The sequence below is a fragment of the Diplotaxodon limnothrissa genome, linkage group LG2 (assembly GCF_057381915.1).
Source record: "Diplotaxodon limnothrissa isolate DT_005_m linkage group LG2, D_limnothrissa_male_GT1.1, whole genome shotgun sequence".
Classification (NCBI taxonomy): domain Eukaryota; kingdom Metazoa; phylum Chordata; class Actinopteri; order Cichliformes; family Cichlidae; genus Diplotaxodon; species Diplotaxodon limnothrissa.
The window spans coordinates 24,009,705-24,034,502 of record NC_140597.1 but is presented as its reverse complement, the minus strand read 5'-3'; the positions used below and the strand labels follow the sequence as shown (position 1 = coordinate 24,034,502).

Here is a 24,798-nt window from a genome sequence, read left to right as displayed (position 1 = left end):
ACAAAAGGGTGTTGTGACATGTATTCATTTTAAAAAGGCTAACTGAATGTGTCGGTGTGTATTGATCCTAGGTAAATAGCACATGCACGGAATACGTTTATTTTTATTTTACAACTAATTATGTGAGAAATATGACCAACTCACCGTCGGTGTCTCCCAGAGGTCAAAGTTCATGTAAACAACTCTTCTTCAATCACTCCTCCCTGTTGATAGTTGAACTCTGGCACGGTGAAACACGTGACACCGTGAAGTTTTCCACGACGAAAATACAGTGAAAAGGGGAGAAACGAGCACGTGGAACCGACTGCCCACCGAATCCTCGAGCGCTCGCTCCCGTCGCTGCTGCTCGCCCCTGTGACAGGTAGCTAGCAAGTTTTGACATTTCTGTGAAAGTACTTTTTATGAACTCACTTGCCTACAGTATGATTTAAAAGGTGGAGAGAATGTAAAAAAGTTTTTGTTTTTCTTCTTTGTAAATATGTAATTAGAAAATTAAAGGTATCGAAAATTACACCTGTTTTCAATAGAAAATAATGTTAACGCTAAACGCCTCGGCTTGTTTGTCAACCGTTCTTTGTTTGGTCATTTTGGCCAGCCGTTGAAGTTAATCCTTGTATATACTGAACCATTTTGTAACTACAGTCAGAGGAGAACTGCTAACAGACCGTAGACCCCACAGCGACTTCAATGAGCTTTTTCTTTGCTATTTGTAGCAACATCCTATGTTTACTCCTGAAGAAATTGTAGACCTGAGTGACTGCTGGAGGAGGCCTCACACACGAATGGATATCCGTCGGGTTCAGGGGTCGAAGATGTTTTGATCAGAAGTTGCTGTACTAATGACCATCCGTGTGAAAGGGCCAGGGAATTATAGTGCTTCTCTAAACGCCACCTAGCAGGATTCATTCTATTTTTGATAACCCCTGAATAAGTTAATTTATGATCAACTTTCAGTTGGCACAATGTAGGACTTAGTGTTGTTAAAATTTCAGCCACATGTAGCTTTCTGTGAGTATGGACATGTCTCTGTGTAGTTGGTGTTTGCTCATTGCTTTGAAGAGAGCAGACTGCACAGGCTCATTGGTTTAACTTTGTTCCCCTGGGCTGTCTGACCAGCCTTTTTCCCTGAACAGAGCTTGCTGTTTTAGTGTTGGACAGTCCAGTGACTGGGCTTTTGATGGCTGGTCCTGCTACTCATAACCACTCTCTGTGTGATACTGATATGATCCAGTCAACCAGGAAAAGGCCATTTGGGGCATTGTATGCCGTGCCCGAGGGGCTTCGTGAACAGAAAAGCATTGTTCTGTTGCTCTCACTCCAACTTTTAAATGTATAATTTAATTTGCAGGCAGTAACTTGCACTACATTGCTCTGAAGGAGAACAGAGACACTTAAATGGATCCCTTAATCAAACACATTGCGATGTTTGTGTTTTAAAGCTGCTTTAAACTTTTTGCATTGTTGTGTAAGACCAGTGTTTTTCGTTGTTTTTAAAAAGCTCCAATCATGTTTATGTCAAGATCAACAGGATTTAAAAGTTGTAGGACTCTTAAAACCAAGAGCGGGGTTAATAACTGTGCTCCATACCATGATTTACATCTCAAGTCAAGATTGGACTGCCGTGTCTCGGGTCACAGGCCTTGTATAGATTAAGCAGAAATAGCTTGGGTCTTGGTGGTCTCAGTCTCTGGTGTCACATCACTGTTGTCATTTCAGGATCAGGTGTCAAGTTGGCTGTGTCATCAAAGAATGATGTTGTCAGACTGAAAACTGTGTTTTGCCATCATTGTGTGAGTTTGAATGCAAATTCCAATACTGATGTACGGTTAAAAACGTTCATAGTGCAACTTTCTCCTCTTGCTAGGCCTCACATCATTCTGCTCTACTTTTCATTTATCCGTTGCTAAAAAAGCCGCCTGATCCATTCCCTCATAAAAGAGGGACTTTGGCTGCTTAGCAACAGTGAATGCCAAGTCTGCCTGGCAGCCCATGGCCACTCCCCTCGGCATGGATAAGGTAACGTGTTGCTCTCTGCCTCACTTGATCCTTTTGTGAACTTGGGGAATGAACCTCTGCAGTGAGCACTGCCTCTAGCTGGACCTTTGCATGCTTGCACAGGCGGAGCAGTGTGAAGCTAAGTTACTGAGTTTGTCTGAGACAGGAGCTGGTTAGATGGATTGATGATCCACTTCTGCAGCAGGCCTACAGGACAATCACGTTACCTCAGGGAGTGAAAGAAGTGAAGCTAACAACTGCATGGGGGGGGGGGCACTCTCACTCAGACTGTGATGTTACTGATGCACGGCTGATTCTGAACACGAGGACAGAGGAGCAGTGGGATGGCGATAGACTCTCAGCCAATTGCCTGCTTAGCTGGCTGGATTTTGGACTTTGCAAGGAAAGTAGTAATTGGATTGTCTGTGAAAGGCTAAAACGAGGCGAATGGAGCTACAAAAAGTGCAATACAGTAAGCTTAAAAGGTGACTAAAGATATTTTCTTTCTTACTGTAAATCTCTGGATGCAGAGGATGCAAATGGAGGTATTGAAAGTTAGTTTATACTGTAGCCGAGTACCTCTCCTTAAATCTTTGTACACAGTTGTGCTTCCTTCTTTGACTGTTCCTTATTTCTGTTCACTGTCTCAGTGTCTTGTAACTTGAATCTCTTGGTTTTATTTACCCATAAACATCGTCAGGTTGTCAGCACATTACATAATACGCCATGCCCAGGCTTATTTGTAACAACCAAAACAACTGCTCTTTGTCATTGGCCTTGAAGGTGCACTTCCACAGTTCAATGTGCACGTCAGCTTGTCAGGGCTATATATTATACTTCATTGTAGAGATTGCAATGTACAGTAAGGTGTGTTCTCTCTGCCTGTTAAACACATTCATCGAGTTTTTGACCACTGATCGTGCTGATAAGATTCACTGAAACTGTTGGAATTTTTTCAGCTCTGATATTAAAGGCGAGGCAGGATATGGATATAACGCCATGTTTCTTCAAAGAAATAGGCTGTGATTTGACTTCTTGAGGGTTCAATCCTATGTGTCATCATAGGATTTCCCATTTCAAAGAGTGCTTTATTTGAATAAATGTAACTTCATTGAACCTTTTTTAAGGTGATTGAGATATTTTTATTTAAAAAAAGAAAAATCTGTATAATCTGCAGGTGTCTGTGCAACTGCCAACTTGTGTCATACTTCAAGAAGAGCCAGGTCTTTGCACAGGGAAAGAAAAGGGTCATTTTTCTGGATTGTTTTCATAATGCTGCAAAATATCTTGGCACTAAAATACGCAAATAGGCCAAAGGCTTATAGGCCGTTTCCCAACAATGGGTGGCGAGCACTTAAGTTAACAATGTTTTCCCATTAAAAGGATGAAAATGATGGAAACAAAATGTAAAAAAAGTCAGTAAGGATGTTTTTTAAAAGTAGCTAGTAGACTGTATGACTTTATCTTTGTGTACATCCAAGTGTTAATTGTTCTTAAAAGCAATAGCAATGCTAAAAGCTCTTTGTGTGTGCATTTTCAAGTTGTTGGTGACCCAATGTCTGCTTTTCCTGTCATCTGTACCCCAGTGGATTTTGTAGTCGTGGCTGGCGAGCTCTGCAATCCAGCCTGCTTGGATAAACACAACAGTGCATAGCAAAGCTGCCGAGACAGTTCATTCATGTTTTTACTCTCACACGAGCCACGGCAGAGTAAAAACATCCCTCCTAAAAGTTGGTCCATCCTTGCATTGAAGCCATTTTTGAAATCATGATTCTACAGAGACATCAGCACTGACTGTGATATTTTCATGCAGTTCTCAGTTTAAATATAAAATGCATCATGCTGAAAAGATTACAAATTGTTTGGGTTGGTTGTTCACACAGGCTCACCAGTTTTGCTGAGCTGTAGATTCAGTTTCCTGCTCTTAGCTGACATTAGTGGCATCGTGTGTTGTTTTCTATTTCAAGGTTCAATAAGTTGTGTATTCAGAGTTGCTCTTCTGCTTATCTTGGTTGTAATGAGTTATTTGGGTTACTGTTGCCACAGTTGGCATCAACAATCATGTCCCGTTAAAAGTCACTTGCATTGCCTTTCATTCCCACTCTGATGCTGAGGTTGAAATTCAGAATATTTGTCAAATTTCTTGGTTTATTAGATATTTGCTTTATGGAGGAGTTAAACAGGTGTACATAATGAAGTGGCTGGTCAGTGTATGTTGGTGCTTTTATGCTGTTCTTTGAACATACAAATGTATTGACAGGCTATGGTGCTGCTTTCACCAAAATGGTTTCTTTTTCTCCTCTTTTACAGAAATCCTTCCCTGGTATCAGATTTTAATGGGCTAAAGTGCTGCCAGCTGAACCCATAACTGAAGCTGTTCAGCACTTGGGATACACAAGAAATAAAATCCCATCAGAATTCTTAAACATGGCCAGTGACCAACCTGAAAGCATGGTGCCTCCACCTCACAGTGACATAAAGCTGATCCTTTCATCTGAGACTCACCCATCCACGCCTGTGTCACCTGACTCCAGCAGTAGTATTTCGTACATGAATGTCAGAGGAGCCAGCAGCTCTGCTGACATTAATGTACTCGAACATCGCCTTAGTCAGTGCTCCCCTGTGGATAACCTTTACAATACCACCTTAACACATGGGGATGTCTTCTGTGGTGTGACTTCAAACTTGAATCAAACCTTCATTGCCACACCTGTGAATGATGGCATTAATTTCTGGAAACAAAACTTGAGCCTCATGAGCAATGAAGACGTGGAGGATTTTATTAGGCACAGAGGGGATGAAAGTAACAATACTGTAATGTCTCAGAGTTCATGTGGGGCATCCTGGAGGGGATCCAATGAGAATGACTGCTGCTCTCTGAGCTCTGGGGAAATGGTAATGAGGAGCAATAGTTTCTGTCTGGAGGACCAGTCACTCTTATTAGTCTCTTCCCTGGAGGAACCATCCATCTCTCCAGCTGCACGTCGACCAGAATCACCTGCTGTATCGAACCTGCTGTCGACCACTATTCTGGGCGTCTGCAATAAACCCGCAGAGAGAGTCTCAGAGGAGAACACAGGCCATCCTTGTCTTGGTGTGACTTTCATTCAGGCAGACAACAAGGAGCTCCTCGATGAGGAAAATGAAATGGCAACATCGAATTGTTTTGTAGCTTTGCCAAATGAGAATGAACGGGGGCTTTTCACAACGTTCATCTGTGAAACCTCTCCAGACTGTGGAAAAGAGGCAAACTGTACCAGTGCTGAAGCAGAACCTTTGCCCCCATTTTCAGCGGCATTTACACCAGAACAAGGCAAGACCTTTGTGTCCACTCTGTCAAATACGCAGGAAATTGATGAGGGTGTTTGCACTTCCACTCCGGTGCAAAACATTGAGAACAAGATAAACGGCCTCCCCTCGTCTCCATGCATTAGAAATGTGAGCAGCCCAGGATGTCACCCTGTTAAACAGCAGCAAATATCTGTCACTAATAAACAATGTTTAGACCCAGGACTGCCACCTACAGCAAGAAAAGCTAAGAAAATAGAAATTAAAAGGTTTCCCAAACCTGACTTCAGTCATGTAAAATCCAAAGTCGTAACAAGAGATCCACAGCAAACCTCAGTGCCAGAAGTTAATTTGGGGAATAAATGTACTGAATCCCTGAGAAGAACCCCAAATGGTATGTTTCCTGCCAAGAGAAGAAGTAGCACTACATCTGATTCTGCCACCAGTAAAATATTTAATGATGGACAGTTAGAAGTGGATGCTGGAGCTGCTAATTTGGGATTAACAGTGACACAGTCATGTGAGCATACTGCTGTGGATGGCCAGGGCAAGAGCAGAGAAACCCCAGCAGGCCAGTGCAGTAAACCCAGCTTTCAAACAGAGGGGCCCTCTTCCAGCCAAGTATCCGAAACCTCAGCACAGCACGCTTGCAGCCAGAGCAGCTTCTCATCCCTAGAAAAATCCCCGGGTAAAAGTGGCCCCAAACCAACTCCAAAGAAGGGTGTGTCAAACAAAGCTGTGGCCAGATCAGGCTCATCTTTGGGTCAGGACAAGTCTTCTGTCTTCAAGACATGGCCTCGCTGCTCATCTGAGAGTTCATCATCAGCGTCCAGGACACCTCAGGAGAAGCAAACAACTCTAAAGTTCTCAGCTAGTTTTAACATTACTAAAGCCAAGACCCACCAGAGACAAACCAAAGCAAAGAACCTGAGCTGCTCTTCCCAGAATAAACAGGCTATACACTCCGAGGACCCTACTCAAAACTCCTCCAGAGAGGTCAAGAAAATAAGCCTCGTGGTGAGTAGATGGAGCATTGATTTTGAAGGTGAATATGTATGAGTGTCAGAGGTGGGGGGGGCTACAGGGGGCTTTTTCTTGTGTGTTGTAGTCCATCTGGGCCAAATGCACAAGACCTGCAGACTAAGTGAAGAATTGTTCTCTTTTCAGGCAGAGTCAGCAAGAGCTCATTTGGATGATGGTAAGACTAGATGTGTACCTTGGCAACCATCCCCTAGACTTGCTAGGAGAACACCACTTTCACAACCTCCACCTGCCAGTCCCAGACCAACCACTTTGTCAGCCAGGCAGAGACTGGGATCCCTGGGGATGAATGAAATCAGGACCCCTAAAGCTGTAGGGAAACCTCAATCCAAGCAGACGAGCATTACAGGTATGGGTCATGTTTGCTTGATTAAACCTGTTATGTTGAACTTGTTCTGTGGCAACAGTTCAGAAATGTTAAAAGTTATTCTTTATTGTCTTGAGGAAGCCAAAGTTCACCTATAAATGCATTAAAATACTAGACAGGAGGCCACAGTCAATGCCTTGTAAAAGTAGAACCTAGGGATTTCTTAACTGGATTTTTCGATGTTATGTAAACAGAATTGTGTAACAGGCCTTTTTAACCTTTTGGCTCAAAGCACCACAGTTTCTTTTCTTTCTTTTTTTTTTTTCCAGGAAGTTGGGCATGTAGTCCAACTGATAAAGCAGGACTATAAATATTTATAATATTCACCCAATACTTCAAGAAGTAACGACTGCAAATTCATTACTTTTCAATGTGCTTTCATACTAGAATTAGGTTGTCATGACATTTCCTTTCCACTAGAGGGTGACATTGAGCAAAGTCTGTCACAAATTATTCAGGTGTTTGTCAAAAATGGACAGCTTGCTCAGCGCTATTGTTAGATGAATCCTGAGGAAAGGAGAGAGACTGTTCATCTGATGGGAAGCGGTCTGCAAACTGGAAAGTAGGGGAAGGAAAGGGAGTTTTTGAGGTTAGCAATGGTTTGAAAGGAGGACAATATTTAAACCAGTTGGACCTTTAGTACAGTAAAATGTCATGACCAATGACATTGTCATTTTTCAGCTGTACACACAGCTTTAAATTTAAATTGAGCTACAGCATTTTTGTTTATGGATTGTTGTTAGGATTGTTTGATTTTTAAATATTTAGAGTTGGTAAGATTGCAAAGTTCCCAAACTTATGTTTCAGTGACTGTTAAAACTGAAAGTAGTCACACTTTCGCATTCTAGTTTTGTGCAATTGAATGTGGTTTTAGCTTTAACTTTTAAAAATATCCTTATTTTTATCTGGATCTGACACATCAAAAATACCTAGAACATGACTCTTTATATGTATTAGTGAGCTTATCCTTAATAAAGAGGTTCATGCTGCTGACCTCATTTCCTTCCCCAGGCTGTCAGAGAGCACAGGCAATAGGAGAGCCATCCCTGGGATCTGCCTCAGCAGCCAATATTGAGCCCCAGGTCAATGGACTACAACCTCCTCAGACTCCCACTCAGCCCTCTGTTATAGGTCCTCGGTCCACCCATGTTAGTAAACTACCACACAGGACTTTGGGGCCTTTTAGGAGCCTTACTCAAACCAGTGTTCAGCATGCGCTATCCCAAAGCTCTGGGAATACACAAGGTGAGATTATTAAGAATTTTCTGTCGCTTTTAGAAATAGGATATTCTTTCTAGAAATAGTGCCAGTATGCTGTTATATAAAGGTATAAAAACAGTTATGAACTGGTTTCTGGGATTAGCCATGATGTTTATTGGAGGGTTTTTAAGGACACATGTGGCTAGGATGATGACCTACTTTGCCCTGGCTAGGATTGGAATCTCCCCTTGGGCAGTCTTTCTCTGATTGCAATCCTCCACCTCTGCTATGATTATAGGTGCTTGACATCTTAAACATAGATTTTTCTGATTTCTTCTGAAAGGATGTAGAAACATGTTAAACATAAAGCTGAATGAATGAACGGAACCCCAGGAAACTGGGAAAATGATCTTCATTGTAAGGGTTATCTGCTTTGGAGTTCTGAACAGCCAATCAGAATGTACTGATGTGTCATGAATAGATGGAGCAATGTTTTGATGTGAGCTTCCCAAATCCTCAACAGCATAGAGCTCTCTGATTGGCTGAGAGAATATATTTGTCTAAGTCGGGGACCCCCTTGTTGGTTGTCATGGCAACGGCTCCTATTCCACTCTAGTTCACACGCAGTGTTGCCTGGAGGAGAAAGAGCAGACATACACTACAACTGATGCCGTCTGAGGTGGATTCAAAGGAGCGTTTCTTCTGTTTTTTGATTGAAAACCAATGGCTGGCTACACTGGGCTTCGAAGCTGCACCTGGACGGAATTTCCAGCTCATGTTTTCAACAGTTCTTCTTTACTTACACAAGGCAGTGCAGCATCCAGCTGTGACCTCACTCTCTTGACCTGCCTGCTCATTGGATCCTATCGCTTTTGCATCATCCCTTTGTTAGCTGCATTTAATGGAAAAGAGAGAAATCTGTGGAGAAGTAAGTTGGGCTGGCAGCTGACTCATTAGTGGGGTTGCCATGGTGACTTATTTACTGTTTGGGATCTTATCAATTTGGATGACATAACCGTTTGTTTGGTGTGCTAAAAATTGTAGATTCAGTTCTTTTTGCTATTGTTTTGGTCATTTTGTCATCAACATTCCTTATAATACACTCTTCCAATACTTAATTTACATTGTTACATTCTACATTGCACATGCTAGAACTAAAATATTCTTTGTCTCTAAATGGCTTCAAATGACTTTCTGACAAACTACCAGTGATGCCAAAGGTTGTTATACTAATTCCCAGTGAATTTCCAGAACATCATGACATACATTGCAGTATTTAACCAGTATGTCTCTAATGCCTCCAACAGTTTCTGGAGGAGTTGCACACAAAACAACCCCATTCAAATCTGTGGTACTGAAAGCAAGGCTCATCTCGACCTCTGGGAAAAACACTGGACCAAGTAGGATCACACTACCACACGCCACACATATCGCAGTCTTTCATTGTAACATGTGATTATATTTAAGCCTTCTTTGAATAACAATTGATCACTTTTTGAACAGGACATTCTTTTTTTTTTTTTCTTTTTTTTTTTAAATCTATCTTTCAATGACCTTCATAAATGTGACCTAATCTGTTAAAGTTTGTATAGTATGGTAACGATGCTTGATAAGCACTGTTTAGTCTTGATTAAATTAAACTGTCTCCTCCTCAAACTAGTTTTGTGTTTCACAGTTGTCATTCACTCAGCAGGCAGTGTGTCACCTTCATTATGGGTCAGATTAACTCCAGCCTCTTTTCTCTCCTGGATCTTTTGCTTGTAACAGCTTTGTCTACGGTAAACAAGCCTGCTGCTTCCACTGGAAAAGGAGCATCAAATTCTATAATTGGTCCTCTGTTAAAGACAGCTTCTGCAAAACTTGCTCGATCAACGCTGGTTGGATCTGGTAAGACTCGTTTTATTCTCTCTGTATTTTACAGAATTTTTAACGTCCTTGTTTGTATTTTCTAAGTCTAAACTAAACATCAGCATGGTGTAGGTTTTGTTCCATTTGATAGTGTGGCGGACCAAAACTAACACAGTGCATTATATACTATTAAAGTATAACAGCAACAGATGAAGTTTTCCTTTTCTACATTTATAGACCTATTAAACTATCAATCCATCCAATTGCTTCTGTTTGAGTCGTAGGGGGAGCACGCCTCCCTCTCTCCCAGCCACCTCGTCCAGCTTATTTGGAGAAACACCAAAGTGTTCCCAGGGCAGCAGAGAAAAATCTGTCCAGGGTACCCTGGTTCTACTCCGGGGCCATTTCCCAGTAGTATATGCCCCGAACATGATGCCCCAGAGGCGTCCTTGTCAGATAGCTGAGCCACCTCAGCTGGCTCCTTACAATATGAAACAGTAGCAGCTCCACTCCGAGCCCCTCTCTAATAATTGACCTCCTCACCCCTAGGACAGCAGTCCTCACTCATGCCTTATCGACTGATCTAGCTGCTATTTAAAGAAATCTATATGTAAGTATAAATACAACGTAGACCAGGCAAACGAATTGTGCAGACAAGCTAGTGTGCTGTCTACTAATGACTAACAATTTCATATTTCCACTGCTGCGAGGAACGTGTGGCATATTAGTCAACCCAGCTTTTAACTTGAGAGTTGCTCGCTGTGATTCATACGCAGTGCTTGAAATTTCAGGGCTTCTCATCTCTTGCTGTCTTTTATGGTGTCAGTGGATTGTGTCTTTGAGCAGAAGCTAAACTGGAACACACATTAAATTAAACCTGATTTGTCATCATACTGACCTTGCCATGAGCTTCCTGTTATCTATTACTATCCCACTGCCAGGGACACAGGGAAATAGAGTAATGCCTTGGCAACTTCAAATTCCCATTGGCTGATGTTCTCATGCTTGCTCCTCCCACCCGTTTTAATGCTCCCTAGCCCCACCCCCTCTACTCTCTCCCCTGGCATCCTGGCAGTGCTACAGCACCGCCATCATCCAGCTTGGAGATGCTGCTTTACTTTGGGAGATTTGTGCTTTTTTGTGAAAAGCTGACGGCTGACTTTACAGAGGATTAAGAGATTTTTGCTTCCCCCCCCATTCTGCCTTTATCACGTCTTTCAGACTGTGCCACGACCAATGGCCAGGCTTTGACCCTGTACTGTTCACAGCTGGGAATTAATTTTGAGTTGGGACTTCTGCCATGCCGAACTGGGTGCCCTCACTTTTTTCAAGGCCATATCAGTGGAGTAGCTGTTACTACTGCTTTTTATTGATTTATTTAGTAATTTTCCATCAGACCTCATCAGTGCTGCTGTTACCTGAGGCATGATGCACTGAGAGGCACCACAGCTCGTGGTCCTTAGCTAGCACCAACCATCTGAATCGTGAAACTGGTTTTTGATTTTTAAATCAAACTGTTAGCTGAAGACTTTGGTTCTTTTGCATTGTTTTTGAGATGTTATGGTCGCCGAAGCTCTCCTTGTCCAACATCCACGTGCGTCTGACAGCCAAAGGTTTACTCCGAAATATTCAGCTGCTCTCAGGATGCAGGAAGAACACTGTGGTTTTCCAAGCAGGTCTGTCAGTTGTTTTGGTGTTAAATATTGTTGTCAGTGTTATTATGACATTTTGAGCAGTTTCTGTGCTGTTGTATTTAAGCCAATCAGTTTGCCTTTCAAGTAGATCTGTGGTGTCAGTTTATGAAATCCATTTTTAGCTATATACTAATTGGCAATACAGATGGCTCCAAAGCATGTGACCCTGGGCTGAAGTATGCTAGGAATGGAAAAATTGAAGAATGATTTAACCAAAAACTGTAATAGTCTTTGACATTCAGTGTTTGTTTATATTATCTTCAAGCATTGATTATGTATCCAAATGTCCCACTTCCCTTTCATGCTTCCTGGGATTTCTGAGACTCTTCTTTCAGTCAAATGTGCCGGGGTTATTTTGGTTCTTTATGTCTAAGTGACTCCATGGCAGTCTTGTTGTAATTGTAGAACTGCATGTTTGCTTAAAGCTTTTGTACGTTTTTTGTTTTGTTTTGTTTGTTTTTTTCTCAAATGTGGTAAATTTGTTTTATGAAGCAATTTCGGGAGCACTTTGTATCCTTCTAGTAATTAAATAGTATCATTTCTTTTTTTAAGTTCTAATCTGCTACTGTATCACTGATTCACAAGTATTAAAACTCGTGCATTTTTCTTATTTTCATTCATTATCATACTATTAGAGTTGTGCCCCTTACTGTATCAGCCAAGAACTGTAACAAGCCCCTGATTGTGAGGGGTCTCATCATCCATCATGCTTTGTGCTATGATGTGATATCTCCTCACACCAGCAGAGCACAATGCTGTGGAGTCATTAAATCTCTCTGTTTAAGTATAGAAGTTAGAGTGGTACAGTTATCCTTCTTTGAGTCTGAAGTGAAATGAGAAGCTTGTCATTATTTTGTATTTAGACACTTGGATGAGAATAGCTGTAAGTCCTGTGTTGCTATGGAGCAGTAGACAAAGAAGGCGATTATGTGCTTATGTAAAGGAAATTAAATGTCATGTGGGTGCAGATTTGTGTGTTTATGTAAAGCAAAAGTGACACGATGCTTTTAAAGCATTATAGAAAGGTTTAATAGTGACTCCCTGACAATACGTTTGTTAATATTTGAATATTTCATTAATGTTTTGAGTTTGTATTAGTGTTACACTGGGTCGTCATCACAGGAGAAAAGTGAATGCTTCACTGAAACATAGTTTTACAGCCTGAAATGTGTAAATGTATGAAGCATATGATACAGTAGATAATCTTTTTTCTTTCTCTTCTATACAAGCACGTTTATATAACATGTTGGTGAAGTTGAGATGTTCTCTATTTGTTCTAGTTTCCAGCCAGCAGAGGGCGTTGTAATTCAAACAAACCTCTGCTAGGTTTGTTCAAAACATGCAACACACTTTTAGAGTTCCAATTCAATTTAGTACAACATTAAAAAGATATCAGAACTATGAACAAAATCCATATTGAAATACTTGGCCAAAAAGTGTTTCATGTTTTAGCTTTGTTTACAAAAAAGAGAGTGTAGACACTGAAGTCTGACGGAATGTTTGTAAGACGTTAAAACTGAAAACAAAAGCTTGGAAATTTAAAAACGTGTTGGGGTTTTTTAACTACATATCTCTATTATTTCAGAAAAAATGTTTGAATGGTCTTGAATCATCTGAGTCCCAAACATCAGTCTTTTATAAACATAACTTAGTCAGGATCACAAGTCTTGTGGTTCCAGCTACACGATGGTGACAATTGCTAACCAAACATCTAAATATTTAGAATCTTTCCGTGAATGATGCAGTATGTCCTTTTTTTGGCTATTTGATAGCCTCAGTGAAGAAAGGACAGGAAAGCGGGGGGCAGAGAGAGAGAGGCAAAGACATGCAGCAAAATGCCGCAGGTCGGACTCAAACCCGAGCCGACCGCTCTCAGCCGTATGGCATGTGGTCGCCCGCTCAACGCACTGAGCTAAATCAGCGCCCATGCTGCAGTATGTCTTAACAGTTGTAACACATGTAGTTGTTGCAGAACAAGACAGGCGTTTTGTTTGTCTTAAAGGCTGTGCCCAACGCTCGTGCTGAACAGTTTACTCTGGCAGCCGTAAAGTAAGCTGCACATCCGGATACAGAGCTTTGAAAACTCAAGTCTGTCTTTATGACGCCAACATTTTATGGCTGCAGAATGATGAATCTGTTTTTATATAACTCTAGTTTCTCAAAGCAAGATTGCATCGATTTCATCCCTCCAAAATTTGATTAATGAATGAGTTGCTATCAGAATGTTTAATTTGACTCAACAATGACACTTACATACAAGTTCAAGATCAATGTGACTTAATTCAAAAATGTATATCCAAAAGGTCAACTTTACTGACTTTCATGACTATTGTTCAATGTCTAAACATCAACCTGAGGGAGGCTTACCCCTGAAAGGTGATAATTAGTCCCAGAGTAATGAGTCCCACAGGCAGCTGCATGTAGTAGCAGTATATTCCAGTCATTAAAGCTAGGATTCCTGATATGTCCCAGGCTATTTTCACTACTATGTTATGAAACTGTCTCTTAAGAGCTAGCATGATATATAAACATGTCCATTAGTATCATTGTAATTGATGTTGGAACTTTTCTTTCTTTTCTTTTTTTTCCTCCCCCAAAACAGCATGTGTAGTGAAATTTTCAGTCAGGTGTTCCTCTGTTGTAGTAGAGTAAACGATGTGAACTGATGGTAGCTGTTGCATATCAGTGATGTATGTATAAGGCTGATGTAAATCAACGCTGGCCTTGCTAAAATAAGCTGTCCTTGGAGACCAGTGCCTGCAGAGCACTAGACTAAAATCTAATTGTATTCAGTGAATCTATTTTTTCTTTTTTCCATTTTTCCCTTCGGGGCCATCAGAGGAGCAGCGCTGGGATTCATCAGACTGCCTGATTGGACAGATGCATGCATAAGTGCTTTGACTCGGGCCTTGTTGCAAATGTGCGCCTGACATGAGTGTCGTGATTTATACTGTATTGTCAGACCACCTGCAGTGATTATGGAGGGGAGTTTGTTGATGATCGGGGTTGTCACGACACTAAAGTCCTTATTTTATTTTATTGTATTTTTTTTCCCACAGTGGACAAGAACAAATCCAAAGCTGGCTCCCACCAACAACTCCCTCAACAGCAAGCATCACAACAGAAGCAGAGCAACAGGCCTCAGGATGCAGTGCCAGCGAGTCTTACAGAAGCTGACAGAATAAACCAGAACGTCCAGCAGCTCAAAGGACTGCTGAGAGCCAGTAACTGTAGATTTGAAGCACTCTCCATAGTCTTGCAGCAAACATTGACTGGGGTAAGAATTGATTTATTTCATAAAAACACTTTCATTTGTAGTTTAAAGTATATTTTATGACACACATTTTGTTAGTTTTGAGACATGGCAATCATTAACCAAGTTCAGTGAGTTCAGCTCACAGTAGTTTCTTATGATCATCTGTTTAGAGTAGAAACTAATGTTGTTGAGCAGTGAGTTTGACGTTCCAGTAAAACACATAAAAAAATATTGCTCTTTATATTAAGCTAATAATTTTTCTACACATACATGAGTCCATTGTGCTTGAATCATAACTACAAGTGTTGTAACATCACATCGTGCGTTCTGACAGAGGGGAAACTTAATGGCATTACTGTTTTGCGCATCTATCCTAATAGTCGTACTCCACCCAACCATCAAACTGCCTTATTTAGTTGTCAGAGCAAAACTATGTAGATAATGTGAGTGAAATTTTTCTTTGTTTGAATCCATGTGTTCTTAAAGAGAAGAAGTACTATCTGCAGGACACAGTGTTTCAGCTCTCTGGGTTGATTCAGTAATGCCCTTGTTTGATTACATCATATGTTATGCATCAGTGGCAAAATGTCTGGTCTGGTAGGATTGTTCTCTCCTGGTCACTTTGTGTTTTGCAGTGGTCAGACGCTGATATGTTCGTGTCTGTAAATCTTCATTTAGCACCACGGTGCTGTAAGCTCAGTTTGTTGTGGTGTAGTTAGGGCGCTCTGCAGCTAACAGTATTTTCAGAAAACGAAGCCACTGCTTCTCAGCTGTAATGCATGCAGTCACCTTTGAAGTTTTTTCTCCTTTGGCCTTAATGTCAGCAACTGCTTTTACTTCTGCCTTACTCCAGATTTTGACACCAGACAAATTTATCATTACTGTAGTTACGACAGAGTTCATATTTGGCCAAGAGAAACCTCAGAGGACTCGAGTCTAGGGAACATTTTTGTCTCCATTTAACATGATTCATCATTCTAACCAATCAAAAAAACAGCAATAACTTCTTTAAAAGCTTGTGTGGTTTACTGCACATTATTTCCCCCTGAATTAATTTTTCATTACTTTGGATAATGTCTGAAGTTTATCTGCTAGTTTGTGGAAACATCTTCTAGTTCTTACTGATCTGCAGTATGAATTCTTCCCCACAGAAATAAAAGCCAGAAGGTGGAGCATGTTCCTGAAGTATGGAGTCATGCCTTTCCTTATTCGGGGTGGAGTCAGTTTGGTGCAGGTGTCCAACTCTCACCATTTCTTTCTCCCTACTTACCCGATGCTCCCACAAAATGGCTAAAACTCTTTCAGTTCACTTAGTTTGAAAGGCCAGTGTCCAGTAGCACAGATAAGTTATAAAGATTAAATTTAAGTGATCATTATTTATTTATTTATTTATTATTAGTTTGTATCTGAGAAGCTGATTCATTGGACAGCCTCAGTCTAACCAGAATTTTAACCCTGACAATGGATGTGGTCCACCTGGTGATGAGCACTAGAAATTGGCTTCAAAATGATTTATATATATTTATTTTAGTAGCTTGTGAATATTTTTAAATCAAAACTTATTTTTTTTGTTTACATGAAAACATAACAGATTTTTTTTTCCATGTGGTCTCGGTGCAGTCATGAGGAAGACATTTGGAGCAGAATACGTTTAAGTCGCTGCTCGTGTCATGTGATGTAATGTGACAGCTGGTATGAGGCACAGTGTGTGATGTTGTGTCACTGATCTTTGCCTCATTCCCCTCTGTTTGGACGGCTGGGTTGTGAAACTGAATGCATCAACAAATATTAAAAACACGCTCGTTCCTCTAGAATACAAAAGTCTCCTCCCACTGAGTCAGTTTTAACTATTGCATGTCCTGCTTCTTTTTGCTACCCCTATAGGATGATACTATTTAATGCTAATGCTTGCTGTATATCAGACGCAGGGACTTGCCTTTTTATATGTAATCTGAAGTCACTGAGGTTGTGCGATACAGATCTAGTGATTTTTGGATGTCGGGTGTATTAATGTTCAGATACGCTTTGAAATCTGGTGGTCACTGATCATACCAAGAATAGCTAGCTGGCCCTGGCCCTGACACTGTGAGAATGCCCCAGCTGTTGACTTGATATGGTTATGAACAGCAGCCAAATGCTAAGCAAGGACTGTTTCTTATCATCTGTTTGGATGGGGTGTTTGCCATGCCTTCTCTTAACACTTTCCCCACCAGACTGTTGTTTTGACAGGGTGAAAAAGAAATGCTATAAGACTGGTTTCCTCTTAGCACAGAAATGGAAGCACATTACAAAAAATCAAAAATACGACCTTTATTTATTTAGCTATTTATATGTTTGCTTGTTAAGTCTCAATATTTCCAGGAGACGGGAACGTGATCTACATCAGTCATGGTCTCAGTTGAGCTTCATGTCATCCTACACCTGACATGGATCATAGTTGTATACACAAGGGACATTTCTCCTCTCTGGATTGGGCTATAAGAGTTGTGCAGTGCAGAGGCTTGTGCTGAGTAATGATATCAAATTAAATTAGCGAAAGCATCCACTGCCTAACAAAACAATCTGTATTTTGGATAATGAAGGAGATTTTTTGCTTACACTGTAGGGCTGCATGGTAGCAAGTTGGGGGTTTTGTTGTTGTTGTTCAATTTCTGGGTGAAAATCATGTAAATAAAGAAGAATAAAAGGGCACTGCTGCATTGTAGTTGATGTGAACCAAAGAGGAAAACAAGTTTAACTGTAGACATTTTCTATACTGCCAGCTAGTGAACAAATAATATTTGAATGCTGGTGAGCAACACGATTTACAGTCAGTGAACATAAATCGTGTTGCTCACACAGAAGCTGGAAATTTCCTCTGTCACAGCATTGTATCATCACCTTATAGGAAGACAGTGCCTGTGCAGCCTGTAGCTCTACAGCAGGATGTAATATAATTGTGCAGAGGGGTGATTTAATCTGTTTGGATGAGTAGTGGGGGATGGTGGTAATGAAGCCTCTCCATGTATCCCACGGGTAGGTCACTGCACAGCACAAGTCCTGCTCCAGCAGCCTGATGTCAGACAGCTCTGAAGAATTTATCTGTTTGCTCCACTCCGGCTGCCTTTACTGCTGTCTTAAAGTGACCTCACCTCACTGAGGAGGCTGTTCTCATGCACACTGTAGCCTGCCCCTTCTGTTATTTTAGATGGAATACGGTAATGCACTCTGCAGTCACTCACCACAGCCAGGGGAAGCGGCTTTTTCAGTCCTGCCTCAGATGTAGTCAGAGCAGTCTGGGAGGAGGTGGCGCGCCCACCTGGACCACTGTCTGTCCTGGAGTACGCAGGGGGGGGACTCCAGCACCCAAGCCTCTGGCTGAGGCTGGACAATGGGCTGTTCTGGCAGCAAAGCATGCCTTAGTGCTCCCTGCGCTGCAGAGAGGGTAACTAGCTTCTACATTGTTCCACTCTGCAGTGAGGAATAGATGCAGGACAGGGTGAACACGTATTTGCTAATGTAAACTGATCAGTGAGGTGATGTTTGGCTTGTCTTACTTGCCTGATTTTTCTCATATCCATAATTAAATAATGCCAGGTATTCGGTGTGTTGTGCACAGTGTCAGGTTGTTGATGTGAATCGGGACAGTAAGTGAAACGTAATAGACGGGAGATAAATAGTTTTTGGATCATCTATGCGTCAGTTTGAAGTCTTGCAGGAGCACTGCAGCTACAGCACAGCCTTTCCACTGCAAAACTGACTCAGAAAGAGAGAAGTAAGGGAGTTTCTTCTCTCTTTTCTTTTTTCAGTTCCTCTCAGTATCACTTGTTCTGGCTTTTTCTTGTTAGCTGCGTTTGCTGGTGGTGGTGGTTGTTGTTGTGGCTGCTGCTGCTCTTGGTGGTTTTTGTGTGTATTTCAAATGCAGTATTTTAGTAGGAAAACTGCAGTAATTGGATGATTGCATTACTTGCATTTCCCCTTTTGTAATCTTGACTGTCACAATTTAGTCTTGTTACTGTGCTGGAATAAAGCTGCAGAAATAAATGCATGAGTATGTGTGTGTGACTGTTTACCTTTTTCTTGCTTGCAGCGTGATGAAGCCACACAGTGCAGGGAGCTGTCCCAGGAGCTGGTCAATCTTAGAGAAGAGCTGGGTAAGTTGGGTCACCTTGGCTTCATGTTAAGTGTTTGCAGTGTTTAGCTGTGTAAAGAAACTCTGCTGGTGCAGGGTTTGCATTTAGTTACTTTGTCTGGATTTTTATTTTTAATCCCTTAGGTTTGGATTTTTGTTCAGGTTGGTAGAAATTAAGGAAATCTTTAAGGGTGATTTGACTTTATCTTTAATGCTATGCCCTATTTGCGGTCACGGGTTAAATTTTATATGTGTTTCATGACTAAAGATGATCATTTCCAGATGCAGATAAAGCTTTGACCACACAGACTGTCCATTCAGCACTTTCTTTACTTAACTGTTTTGTCCACTGAAAATCAGTTGCCAAGGCAAGTAGTTGGTTACGTTTAGTTTTTTTGTTAGTGATTTCCATTTCCCACAGCGTGGCAGTCTGACCTCTGAACCCACACAGGAGGGGCTGGTGGAATGCCACACCACATGAGGCCTTGTGAATTCTTGGCGAGAGTGATCCATGTTTTATGTCCAGCTTAAGTGCTGTCAAACAGGCCCGAGCACACTCAAACATGGCTCACACACCAGCCTTTATCTCTTTTACCTCAGGCAGCAGTAGTACTGTGGCCCCTCCCTCACAGCCGCGGGACTTCCACATGACTGCTCTTATATGCTGAGCGCTGTTGTATTTGCACTGAAACACATTCTTCATCTTTGGGAAGCTACATTCACCTCAGGCAGACTTTTTGTAAACTTGTTTGGATGTGTGAAGTCGTTGGAATTATTCTAGGGATATTGTCTCTCTTTTAGTTAATTTCCTTGTATGTGTACTTTACAGATTCTCTACTTATCCAAGGAGCAATTTGTTGATGGTATTTTTGCATTGCTTCCAAACCCCATCTCACCCAGACTCTGAGCCACAAGGTGTTTTATGTGGAGGGGTTTGGACATTAAGGTCACATGACTGCAAAATGCTTTGCTCCTCTTTGTTGAACTATACGTGCCAAAGCCTGATAGATTGTCCCTTCGTTTGCTTGTCATCTGTTCCTGGATCTGCTGCCATTATTCCACTCTGAATAAGGCGGCTCCTCATTCTCAGGCAATGAAATGTAATTCCTTGACTTTCCTTTTTCTATTTATTTTTTTCATTTGGTTTGGGAGATTACCTTTTGTTTGGAAATGATCTACAAACATCCACTGTGCAGTGACACCCTGAGAACATCAAATTGTACCTGCCACACATGTGTCACTACAGAGCAACATCTGGATTCAGCATTTGACAGCCACTGCTGCAGGTGCACATAGTTGCAAGTCCTGAATGTTTGAGGGGTTTTTTTGTCATTCTTATTAGTGTTAGTTGTACAATAAACAATACATTATTGTATTATTTGGTTCAGTCTGTTACTCTTGTTTTGGATCAACTGTAACCCACATAATTTCCTTAGGAACTATTAAAGTATTCTGATTTTAGAGGAGCACAGCCTGTTTGACATGGAAGAAGTTTTTGTTCTTCATAACTGTCTTAACACTATCGCAGTCTCTCTGTAGTGCACTGACTGACCTGCCAGCTGACAGATATTTGCACTGTTTGTGCACAGACACTTGAGCTGCAGACAGTTTATGGAGTTTGCTTCTCTCACCCACTTCAGCCCAGATATAAACACTTGTCAGTGGAAACAGTTTGGAACTTGTCAGGCTGATTTGGAGATGGAAAACAAAAGCCATCAATGGCAAATAAAGGATAAAATGGCCAATGATCATCTTGGAAATGGTTTAAGAAATCTGCCTTGAGATGTTGTGAAAGAATTTGGACTCATTTCTATTTCTTCTTGTGTCTGGAATTGACATGCAGTGTAGCTGGCATCAGCACTCAAGTGTGCAGGCACCTCCCCTTGAAAGTCAGTTTTTCCATTCCTTTTTGGAGAGCATTTGGTGACACATGTTCGCATCAACGAGGACTTTGCTAAAAAGGCTTTTATTAGAGGGCACATCAGATTTCTTACAGTTACTAATGAAAATTTTCCTCTGACTTTGCAGCTGTACAGACTGATATTTAATAAACAGAGTAGCTGAATACAATGCAAGCTGTCAGCTTTCACCAAGATAAAACTTTATCCTTCCAGTTTCCTCTGTTCATTCATCTGAGCATCTGGAGAAGGAGAATGAAGAGTTGCGTGTTGCTCTGGAGGATGCACTGCACAAACTGCAGGAACAGCACCGTAATGACCTGGTTGAGCTGGAGCAGAGGCTGCAGGCCTACTACCAGGCTGAGAGGGACAAAGTTCACTGTGCCTACCAGAAAGAGGCAGACAAGTCCAAAACTGTCATGCAGCAGCAGGTTTGTCTCTACAGCACCTTCTGATTCTTATTTTGGGAAATTTTAAGATGATTTACAGCCTAGTCTAGTAGTCAATTTTATTTAATCCTGTGGGGAAAATTAACTGACTTTTATGTTCTGTTTAAAGATTGAAGAGCTTAAAGTAAATCATGAAGCCATGAAGTTGGACCTTGAGAAAAGCCATGAAGAACAGCTGCAGTGTGTTAAACAGCAGTATGAGATGTCACTGGAAGGTGAGAGAACAATCCAAATATATTCATCACCTGCATAATGCAGGCATTAAATATTGGAACATTTGTCTTTGTTTTTATTCCATGCATTTTCATTGTGTTCATTTCATTTTGTGATACTGGAATCTGCAAACCTTTCAGAGCTCAGGAAAGTCCACAACCAGGAGCTGGAGGCTTTGGACAAAACCTTAAAAGATGCTGAAGCCTCTCTCTCTGTGAGCTTCCTCTTCTGCTCTTTTAAGTCATCTTACAACAGGACTGTAGCTTACTTTGTAATGGTTTGCTCAGACTTTGTTGTGCTGTACATCCACAGAGTCAAATTGAGGAGCTGACCTTGGAGAATAGTGCTCTAAATGAGAGGCTAACTGCTGAGGAGAGGAAGAGGAAAGAGCTGGCTGAAAACAGTCAGGTACTCTGTGCTTATTATAGCTCAGATCTGATACAGAAGCATCTTGTGACTCTAGTGTCGTTTCCCCCTGAGCATGAAAGATTTAAGATAAAATGGGAACAGATGCAAAAATGTCTTCATATTTTCTTAGAGGATTTCATTCTCAAGTCTGCAATGATTTGTGTTTGTTCAGTAATTAACCCTCATTAACTCTTCTCTACTGTATGAATAGGTATGAATTGAAATGAGTTAATTTCTGCTACATATGCACTAGATTCCCCCGCCCAGAGTTAATTTTCCTGCAGTGCTGTTGTACAGTAAGGCCGCCACTCCTCATTAATGTAAAGTGGCTCTAACTGTACTCTGTATTGTCCCCCAGCATAGTTATTTAGGCTAACTACCTCACATTACCTGTCACTCCATATTTGTTATTAATACACTTATTCAGAAAAAAATGGCACAAGCAGCAGTTTAATAAAACGACACATGATCAGTAATGGAGTGCTTCATTAACCACCGCCCCACCCATATATGGTCTGTTATTATTTATTTATTTATTTATTTATCTTCATAAAGGATCCTAAGCAATTTCCCTCTACTTTTTTTCACTCACAGAAGGACCCTCACACTCTGTATCTGGAGCAGGAGCTACAAAGTCTCAAAGTGGTGCTGGATATCAAAAACACACAGGTCCACCAACAGGAGAAGAAGCTCATGGAGATAGACAAACTGGTCAGACGATAAAGAAACTTAAAGTTCAGCACTGCTGCTGAGACTTTCCCTTTTAAACTCGCTCTTTTCATTCATTTTTTTTTTCCAGACAGAGAAAAATGTAAAGTTAGACGAGAGCCTTAAAAAAGTCCAGCAAGAGAACGAAGACCTCAAAGCCCGCATGGAAAAACACGCTGCTCTTTCAAGGTAAGAGTCCACCATATGGGTTCATAGTGATTAATTCCACAGAGTGAAGCACCTGAACAGCTGCCTCAGCTCAGACTCATTTTAAATTACTGCATTCATTAAGTGTAATGAACACCAAGCTTTTTTCTGTGTGCCAATATAATTCCTAACCTCTAATGCACCTCCACTTTATTCCAAAAACTATCGATCACGCCACCATCCTGGTGCCGCAGCTACTCACAAAGATTCCAAATATGTATCGAAAAGTGACTCATATTCCCTTTTCCATCTGAGGAGGTCAGTGCGGTTGTAGAACTGTTTTTTTTGGAATTGCTTTTACGACCCTAATTCCAAATAAAATTTGGGATGCTTTGTCTTATCTTTGTTGCCGCACAAAGGAAAATGCCAAAAAGGAATATTGTATGGCTGAGGCCGTCGGTGAGCACAGCATTAAAAACAGGCCTGATTCTGTGATGCTCACAAGCATGTCTAGAAATGACTGTCTGTGAACGCAACTCACAGGGCCTCCACAGCATCCCAACGTTTTGTCAAATAGGGCTGCAAAACTGACCTTTATGCCTTCAGGTGGAAGTTACTGAGATTCAAACTCATCCAAATATAGAAAACACACACACTTCAGGTGTGTGTGTGTGTGTGTGTGTGCGCGCACACTTCGGTCATTAACACTGGAAGAGGCCTGCTAAATTAATAAAGTAATTCTCAGAAGAAGGCAGCAGTGATAATTTCATGGTTTCATCCAGGAGATGAAGCTGCATCACGCTTGCTCGTGTACATATTTCAGGATGTCAGTTTGAGCTCTTGTTTTCAGAGCTGGGGGCACATCCGAGTAAGCAGAGACTTTATTTTATAGAGTCGACTGACCCAGACAGCATCTATCTGTGCATCTACTATTTTCCTATCGTTGCATATTTGAGTTGTGAATGCACTTTGCTGCCAAGTACAGTGATCTGATTGGTCACATCTGTTGATTTGGATCCAGAAAATCTGAAAACTCAAGCTTGGTTTGGAAAAAATAATAATAGGTGTCCAAAATAATATTATTGAAACATAAAATATTTATACAGATTTTGTGCTTCTGGTGTGTAAAGGCCTTTAGTCTGTGTCCAAATTTGACATAAAGTCAGTTGTGATATAAAGTGCAGCGCAGATGTCCGAGGATGTCTTAGAAACATTAATATATTAACCTAAAACTGTAAAACTGGAAGGAATCAAGTGTAAGAATGTGTATATTAATGAAACTTGTCAGAGAAACACAAAGACACGAGACACTGCTGAAGAATTTTAGATCCTCCTCCTCTCAGCATACGGAGGTCAAGGGAATCTGTCCGGAATGCTGACCCCATTTCCAGAGAACTGATTGGCCGGTAGGTGATGTTTTCATACGTGGTACCTGCATATCTGGAGCAGGTTAGCCTTGCAGCATAAGTGACTGTCACAGTACACCCCAGTTTAAAAAAACTGTATACGATGAAAAGCTTTGTTCAGGCCTCCGCTTGTCTTGTGTTGATGCACCGCAGGCAGCTGTCGACAGAGCAGGCCATGCTGCAGGAGTCTCTTCATAAGGAGTCCAAGGTGAACAAGCGTCTGTCCATGGAGAACGAGGAGCTGCTGTGGAAGCTCCATAATGGAGACTTGAGTAGCCCACGCAAGGTGTCTCCCACCTCCACCTCTCCCTCCCACTCCTTCAACTTCCAATCACCTCGCAGCTCTGGCTGCTTCTCCAGCCCTCCCCTGTCACCCAGATAACAACGGGCTCCTGCTTCCAGGAAGCAGAACACTGCATTTGAGTTATCCGTCTGGACTTAAGAGCCATCTTTGTTTCCTTTGCATTTAGCGAAACATCAGCCTGACCTTGGCTCATTCAGAATGAGCCGAACTCTGACACTGCAGAAATACAGGAAAAACAACACTGCACAGAAGCACTTAATAAGGAAGGCCACGATGTTTGCCTTTAGAATTTGATTCTTTGGATGGAGGAAAGAGGAAATCTCAGGACTTCTATGTAATGAAACACTTTGTTATTTGTAGAGGCTTATCTTTGCTGAAGCTCAGCATACACACACAGTACATGCAGTAAAATACATGCATGTGTACATTTGCGGGAAAAAGAGGAAAAAAAACATTAAACTTCTT

At 41.3% G+C, this 24,798-nt stretch overlaps 1 protein-coding gene across 2 annotated transcripts; it reads left to right on the top strand.

Moving 5' to 3' along the window:
- Positions 1 to 277: 277 nt before the first annotated feature.
- mtus1a (microtubule associated tumor suppressor 1a) lies at positions 278 to 24,798 on the top strand. Of its 2 annotated transcripts, none has more exons than XM_085361492.1 (15): positions 278 to 361; positions 4,306 to 6,300; positions 6,451 to 6,673; positions 7,703 to 7,936; positions 9,199 to 9,291; positions 9,659 to 9,778; positions 14,493 to 14,710; positions 18,759 to 18,822; positions 20,915 to 21,129; positions 21,257 to 21,362; positions 21,501 to 21,574; positions 21,673 to 21,768; positions 22,363 to 22,479; positions 22,568 to 22,665; positions 24,183 to 24,798. In XM_085361492.1, the coding sequence occupies exons 2-15, from the start codon at positions 4,423 to 4,425 to the stop codon at positions 24,409 to 24,411; spliced, it is 3,765 nt and encodes a 1,254-aa protein (XP_085217618.1). In that variant the 5' UTR covers positions 278 to 361; positions 4,306 to 4,422; the 3' UTR covers positions 24,412 to 24,798. The 2 variants fall into 2 exon arrangements, with proteins under 2 accessions (XP_085217618.1, XP_085217627.1); XM_085361501.1 differs by lacking the exon at positions 278 to 361 and adding an exon at positions 2,428 to 2,480.

Bases quoted from the DNA above. Each gene is read 5' to 3' on its own strand.
- mtus1a (XM_085361492.1), top strand. From the start codon at position 4,423: ATGGCCAGTGACCAACCTGAAAGCATGGTGCCTCCACCTCACAGTGAC. The intron at 22,480-22,567 runs GTCAGACGATAA...TTTTTTTTCCAG, and splicing joins TCATGGAGATAGACAAACTG to ACAGAGAAAAATGTAAAGTT. The intron at 22,666-24,182 runs GTAAGAGTCCAC...GATGCACCGCAG, and splicing joins AAACACGCTGCTCTTTCAAG to GCAGCTGTCGACAGAGCAGG.